The sequence below is a fragment of the Carlito syrichta genome, unplaced genomic scaffold, assembly GCF_000164805.1.
Source record: "Carlito syrichta isolate Samal-C Ts95f unplaced genomic scaffold, Tarsius_syrichta-2.0.1 Scaffold117971, whole genome shotgun sequence".
NCBI classification, from domain to species: Eukaryota; Metazoa; Chordata; class Mammalia; order Primates; family Tarsiidae; genus Carlito; species Carlito syrichta.
Genome location: NW_007062067.1, coordinates 28,956 through 35,558, shown reverse-complemented (window position 1 = coordinate 35,558; position 6,603 = coordinate 28,956). Strand labels below are relative to the sequence as shown.

Sequence of the window (6,603 nt, the reverse complement as noted above, 5' to 3'; positions counted from 1 at the left end):
GCTCAGCCTGCCCCGCCCTGTCCCCTTCGAGCGCCTTCCGTGGCTCCCATTGCCCCTGCGCTGTGGATCCAACCCTGTGCCGGAAAGGCCCCTCCCCGAGTGGGAGCCGGACGTCTAGGCTTTACTCCCCACCCACCTCCTTGGCAGAATGAAGAGAGCCATGTCACTCAACGTGCTGAATGTGGAGGGCCCGAGGGCCGCCGGGACTCAGGTGAGGGGCGAGAGGGACGCCTGGGGCAGGGACGGGGCCTGGCAGGCCCAGAGACCAGGGAAAGGCGGGCAGTCAGGCTGGCATGAGCCAGGAGGGGGCAGGTGGTGCTGGAAGGCCCCCAGGGCGGGAACAGGTGGGTTTTCCCTGGGGCAGAGGCGAGAGTGTGGACCAAGCTGGCTGCCAGGCTGGATGTGGCAGGTGAATGTGAACCTGGGAGGCGGACACAGGGCAGGGGCATGGCCTCGGTGCAGCTGGAGAAGAGCTGTGCCCGCCCTCGCCTGGCCTCAACCACACCCTGTGCCCGCCCCCAGTTCCCCAGCCGGCATCTGGGCAAGGCCCCTCGGATCCTCAGCGCCAGCACCCAGGACCTGAGCCCCCGCTAGAGCCGACTGGACCATACTGGACGCAGCATCTGGGGGGGACAGGGGCATTCATCTCCTGACTCCCCGCCTCAGGGTGCCCATGGAGCAGGCTTCCCGCCATCCCCGGCTGCTGCGATTAAAGGCTATGGCTTTGACAGTGAGGCTCTGACAGTCCCCTCCCTAAGGCACCCTCAGAGCGCGGGACCCCGGGCCAGACAAGACTCAGAGTCGTCACAGACACCTTTTATGGCCCGCCCACCCCTCACAGCTGCTGGGCAATCTGCTCTATCCTCCGCAGCGTCTCCTCTGACTCCAGCTGCTCCAGACTGAGCAGGGACAGGCCCAGCTGATCCTCCTGGAGGGGACAGGGAGAGGGAGGTGTCAGACACAGGGTGGGGACCAAGACGGCTGCTACAGGTCCCCTACCGCCCCGATGGGGACCCAGGGGTCCCAGACTACAGGGACAGCAGGACTACAGGATGGGGGTTGGAACTTGGAAATGACGGTAGAGAGTGTGCTGTCCGTGCTAACCGGAGACAGGCCAAGGGAGGGAGAGTCAGAGAATCAGTCTAGGAAGGAAGAGCTCTCCCAAGGCCAGCATGAGCCCCTCCTGAAAGAGCCTGGCACCTTCTCACCCCAAGTTCTCTCACCCACCACCTTGGGCCAGCTGCCGGCATCTGTGGCCCTTTGACTCCTCCCCAGTCTCCAGGGCCTGCACATGGGTGCACACTAAACTTCTCCTTGTGGCTGGAGCTGGGGAGCGGGAGAAGTCCCAGGGAGCGGGAGAAGTCCTGGGGACTTTCTGGAGGAGGAACCCAGGATGGGAGGGTGACGGGAAGGGAGCACGGGCCTCACCCGGTGGAAGGGCTGTGCCATCTGCCTCAGGAAGTACTTGGCCACTTGGACGCCCTCATCTACGGTCAGGTTGAGGTTGGCGTCTGTGAGGTGCTCCTGGATCCAGCGAGGCAGCTTCCCCCGCTTGTCTGCCCGGGCAAACCGCTGAGAGCAGCGGGGGGGGAGCATCAGGACCCCCATCGGAGGGAGCCCGTGTCATCCTCCACCCTGCAACCCTCCCCATCTGGAAATTGAATGGGAAACAGCTGGCTTCTGGGCCAGGGTGGGGGGAACAGGGGGCCCTGAGCCTGCACCTTGTCGGCAAAGATCATGAGGCCATAGTCGGTCTTGCCCCGGATGGCCCGACCCACACACTGGGCCGCGTGGCGCATGGCGTCAAAGGTGAGAAAGTCATTCTCTCGGATCTGGAACTGGTCCCGCAGGTATTCCAGCCGTGCCTGCAGAGGGCAGGGGGCCCAGGGATGAGAGCCGGCCCTTCCCAGACCATGCAGGTCCAGGGTGGGAGCCCGAGAAATGCCCTAGCGTCCTACGGCCACAGTCCGCTCACCTTGAGAATTCGGCTCTGGGTATAGACGTAGGGGACACCAAACATGATGACAGCCCGTCCATAGTGGTGCACTGAAGGGCGGGGTGGCAGGGAGAGCGGTTATAACCCGGCTGGTTGGAGAGAAAAGAGGGCCGGCCCTGCGTGCCCCAGGCTGTGCTGTCAGAGTGGGGAGAGTGTGCGCCCACGGGTACCCAGGGACGGGAGGGAGGGAGGTCCCTGTGTGCCCAGGCTGTGGGGGGGAAGTCTCCTGAGGGGGAAGACCCAGCTCCAGAGAGCCCCACACAGGTACCAGGCAGGGAGAGCCCGGCCCACTCACCAAAGTCGATTCCCTCAGACACCTTGCCCCGGGCCACCGAGAGCAGGATGGCTCCGCGGCCGTTCTCGCAGGCCTGGGTGGGAGGCCAAGACACAGGCTGTCACTCCCCAGAGTCACCGCCTCAGTCCACTCCCACTGTCTTTCAGCCTCCCCACCACACCCACCTCCTGGTATTTCTCCAGAGCGACACTGGTCTCAGCCCCGTCCTGGGTCTCGATAAAGAGCAGCTTGTTCCTCTGGATGTTTTCAAGGATGCCCTAGAGAAGGGCACCAGGGAGGCCAAGGTTGGCAGTGGCAGAAGGTGGATTCAGGGCACGGCTGACCTGGTCACACCAAGTCTGCTAGGGATCCAATGTGCAGTCATCTCTCTCGGGCCTCAACTTGCCCAGCTGAGATATGGGAGGAAGGGAGTAGGACTATCCAACCTCACTTCCTTTGGGAAATAGTGATCCAGGCGGGGAACCGATCACTGCTGGGCAAATGGGCAGGCCTGGGGCCCAAGGTGGCCAATCAAGACTCTCTGTCCCCTGCCAGCGACTGGTGGAGGGGCTGACTGTAAGCCTGGCGTGCCAGTCAGAAGCTTGCCTGAGATTTCACCCATGACACTGTGAGAGAGGCCCTTTGGAACTGATCAAGGACAAACACACAGACCGGTGGGACCAAATGGAGGATGCAGAAACACACAGTCAGCTGTGCAATCCACCAAAGAGAAAGCTCTTCAGTCAATGGTACCAGAGCAAGTAGATTTCCCAACGGAAGAAAAATAAACTCTAACCCCTACCTCACACCACACACAAAGATGAACTTGAGGCACCTCACAGACCTAGATGTGAAAGCTAAAACGAAATAGCCTATCTTAGTGACCCTGGGATAGGCAAAGCTTTCTTACATAGGACACAAAGGTACCCAGGATGCAGGGATCAGTGGCCGGCAGCCATCTCTCCCACGTGTGGAAAACCCATCTGAGGTCTTGGCTGTGAGGGAGGAGGTCCCCACCCCCATACTAGGGTTAGCCAAGTTCACTCATGTCCCATGAAGAAGTGCTTGCTTCAAAGCACCCGAGGGCCGGGCTCAGAGGTAGTACAGAACAGCCCCCTCCCACCCACTCCCTGCCGTTCACCAATGCCTGGCTGCAGCGAGCTCTGTTTCTGCCTCCTCCTGTAGACTTGAGGCTCTGGCCCAAGTCTAGTTCAGCCTGAATGTTCCAGAACCTTCCTCTAATGGTACAGCACCCAGCTAGTCATGCCTGCTACCCAAGGTCTCCCCGCCATGCCAGATGTGATGGAGGGACACAGGGATGGGGCCAACCCCAAGAAAAGCAGCGAGGGAACAAGGAATCCACAAGGCAGGGGTGAGGTAAAATCTGCCACGGGCATACCTTTGAGTATCACAGAGGTGCTCATTGAGTCCGAGTTCTTTTTTTTTCTTGAGTTGGGGTGTCACTCTGTCACCCAGGCTGGAGTGCAGTGGCACCACAGCTCACTGCAACCTTGATCTCCTGGGCTCAGGTGATCTGCCCGCCTCAGCCTACCAAGTAGCCAGGACTGCTGGCACACCACCAAGCCAGGCTATATATATATTTTTTTTGTAAAGATGGGGGCCTCGCTATGTTGCCCAGGCTGGTCTCCAACTCCTGAGCTCAAGCGATTCTCCCACCTTAGCCTCCCAAAGTGCTGTAATTACAGGTGTGAGCCATCACACCCAGCCTCGTGTCTTAGTTCTTCATCTGACGTGGTGGGGGCAGGGCACAGGTTGTCTATTCTTTACACTGTCCATATGTGCTGTTTGCACTCTCTGGCTACACAGGACACATGTCACCACTGAAAACTTAAGGGGAATGAAGCCAGCACACAGAGGGGCAGGCCAGAGCTGAGGAGAGGGCCTTCAGGGCAGTACGGCTGTGGTGCCTGGCGTACCTGCTCGTACCAGGAGGCCACGGTGCTCTCCATGTACTGGTAGCTGGTAAAGAAGGCCACGATGCCATCGGGGACCACCGCGGACATCTCCAGCAGGAGGTTCCCGTAGTTCCGGATCACCGCTGCAAGGGGTCAGAGGTCAGGCCCTTTCCCCACCCAGGTCCTCCTCCCAACTCCATCTTGAACTTGGGGTTCCCAGAAACCCTACTGAGGGTGTCTGCAGGGTTGTTCACATATATCCCACCTCTCCTCCTTTCAGGCCTGTGGGAGTACTGCCTCCCTGGCCCCTGAAGTCAGGCATAGTCACATGACTTGCCGTGGCCAATGAAATGAGTGCAGATGTGGCACGTGTCACCGCCAGGTGAACACCCTTACAAGCAGGTGAACAATTCACCATGATCCCCCCCCACCAGTCACATCATACTGCCCCTGATGTGCCCAATGGTGGAAAGTCCCAGAGTGATACAGGGCAGGCCCCACCAGCTCACGAGGGACAGGCACCGTGGCCAAGAAGAAACTTCTGTGGGTTAAGCAACTGAGATTTGGGGTTGTTTGTTATGGCAGTGTGATTCAACCCATCTGACTGATACACCTCCCTTTTGGGAACCCACAGAAACCCACAAAAACCGACCCCACAGACCACATACCAATATCTTCCCGGGTCTCAAACTTGGAGCTGATGGCCACCTGGTCATTGCCACGGCCGATGATCTGGAGAGAGCAGCAGAGTCATGATAAAGCAGTATGTCACCTGCTAGTACTGTTCTAAGCTTTTTATAGACATAGTGTCACTGAACGAACCCTGTAATCGGTACTGCACACATGACCTCGGCTCAGAGAAGGTGAGTCACCTGCCCAAGGTCACACAGCACATAAACAGCAGAGATGGAATTGAACTTGAGTCTGTCCACATGCTAGCCAGTACAGCCTCCAGGCCAACCAGATCCCCAAGAACACTTGTCACCATGCTGATGTGTCCCCACTGCAAACCTCACAAAAACACCATACAGGGAGTGGTCACTGCTGGCCCACAACCTCTGAAGGGCAATCTCAAAAACCAAAAAACTCTGAATAATGCCACATTTTTTTTAAAGTTTGGCACAAACTCATTAAACTGCAAAATCTGCCCTGGCCTGAGTCTATTTAGGGGCCTATCTTATCCCTCAGAGTGAGGCCTCAAAATCTTCGCTGCTGAAATACGGAGGAACAGCCTAGACCCCATGGGGGGCATCACAAACCATGCAGCACATGCCTCATGTCTAAAGTCTGGAAAATTCTGAATTCTAAAACACACGCGGCCCCAGGACTTCAGGTAAGGCACTGAGGGCCTGTATTAAGATGCCCACGTTGGCCAGGCTCGGTGGCTCATCCTGTAGTCTCAGCCCTTTGGGAGGTAGAGGCGAGTGGATTGCCTGAGCCCGCGGGTTCGAGACCAGCCCAGACAACTTGATGAGGCCTCGTTTCTACAATAAATAAAAAATTAGCTGGGCATGGTAGCATGCACCTGTAGGTCCAGCTACCCAGAAGGCTGAGGCGGAAGGGTCGCCTGAGCCCAGCAGGTCGACACTGGGGTGGCCGTGAGTGTGCCACTGCTCTCCAGCCTGGGCGATGGAGTGGGACTTGAACTCAAAAAAAAAAAGATGCCCATGTTAAAGAGAAGGAGACTGAGGTAGAGGGGAAGGCCATTTACCCAAGCCACAACCAGATGATGACCAGCAAAGCCACGTTAACCAAGGTGTTGCCTAAGTGCTCGCCTGGCGTCAGGCCCTGGGCTACACAAAGCGTTTTACACTCATTCTCTCTCTGAGTCCTCCAGACAGCTCCGGGAGATTGGGAAGGAAGCATTCCCACTTCACAGATGAGAAAACTGAGGCTTGGGAGTCACACCCGCAGGAAGAAGCAGAATCAAGCCCAGGTCTGTCTGAATCAGAACCTGGACTCTGAGCGGTGAAGCTCTCCTGCCTGAGCAGTGGAGGAAGCTGGAGAGGGAAGCGGCCCCTCCCTCCCGTCTCCCTTCCAGCCCACCCCCACCCACTCGCACTCACCATGGGGCAGAGGCAGACCCGGGCCAACGTCATGGTGAAGGTCGCCATGGTGACGGGGTGGAAGTCCAGGATCTTGGGGTAGATGTCCAGCGGGGACAGCGTCTGCGGCAGGGACGAGGCGAGGGGGCTCAGCAGGCCCAGGCAGGGAGCAGGAACCCCCAGGAGGAGAGCAGGGGTGGGGAGGGAGCAGAGGAAGGGTCCTCACCCCGGATGTGATGATGACAGACTGGAAGCGCTCGAACACGGGTTTGATGGCTAGCGAGGCGTCCATGCAGCTGTGGACAGAGACCTGGGGGTGAGGGCCAGGAGGGCAGGGCCCCTGGCCGGTGGTGCCTTCACCCCCCCCCCCCG

At 58.7% G+C, this 6,603-nt stretch overlaps 2 protein-coding genes across 2 annotated transcripts in view; one reads left to right on the top strand and one right to left on the bottom strand.

Moving 5' to 3' along the window:
- Positions 1-717, top strand: part of KLC3 (kinesin light chain 3) — a 4,634-nt gene extending 3,917 nt beyond the window's left edge. Inside the window, exons 7-8 of the mRNA XM_008047847.2 lie at positions 148-211; positions 523-717. Of these exons, the coding sequence (XP_008046038.2) occupies positions 148-211; positions 523-594 (136 nt within the window). The 3' untranslated portion in view covers positions 595-717. The remainder of the gene's footprint in view (positions 1-147; positions 212-522) is intronic.
- Positions 718-804: 87 nt separating this feature from the next.
- ERCC2 (ERCC excision repair 2, TFIIH core complex helicase subunit) overlaps positions 805-6,603 on the bottom strand; it is a 14,712-nt gene continuing 8,913 nt past the window's right edge. Inside the window, 10 exon segments of the mRNA XM_021707440.1 lie at positions 805-928; positions 1,429-1,572; positions 1,722-1,865; positions 1,976-2,046; positions 2,292-2,364; positions 2,456-2,548; positions 4,208-4,329; positions 4,855-4,918; positions 6,253-6,354; positions 6,458-6,541. Of these exon segments, the coding sequence (XP_021563115.1) occupies positions 836-928; positions 1,429-1,572; positions 1,722-1,865; positions 1,976-2,046; positions 2,292-2,364; positions 2,456-2,548; positions 4,208-4,329; positions 4,855-4,918; positions 6,253-6,354; positions 6,458-6,541 (990 nt within the window). The 3' untranslated portion in view covers positions 805-835.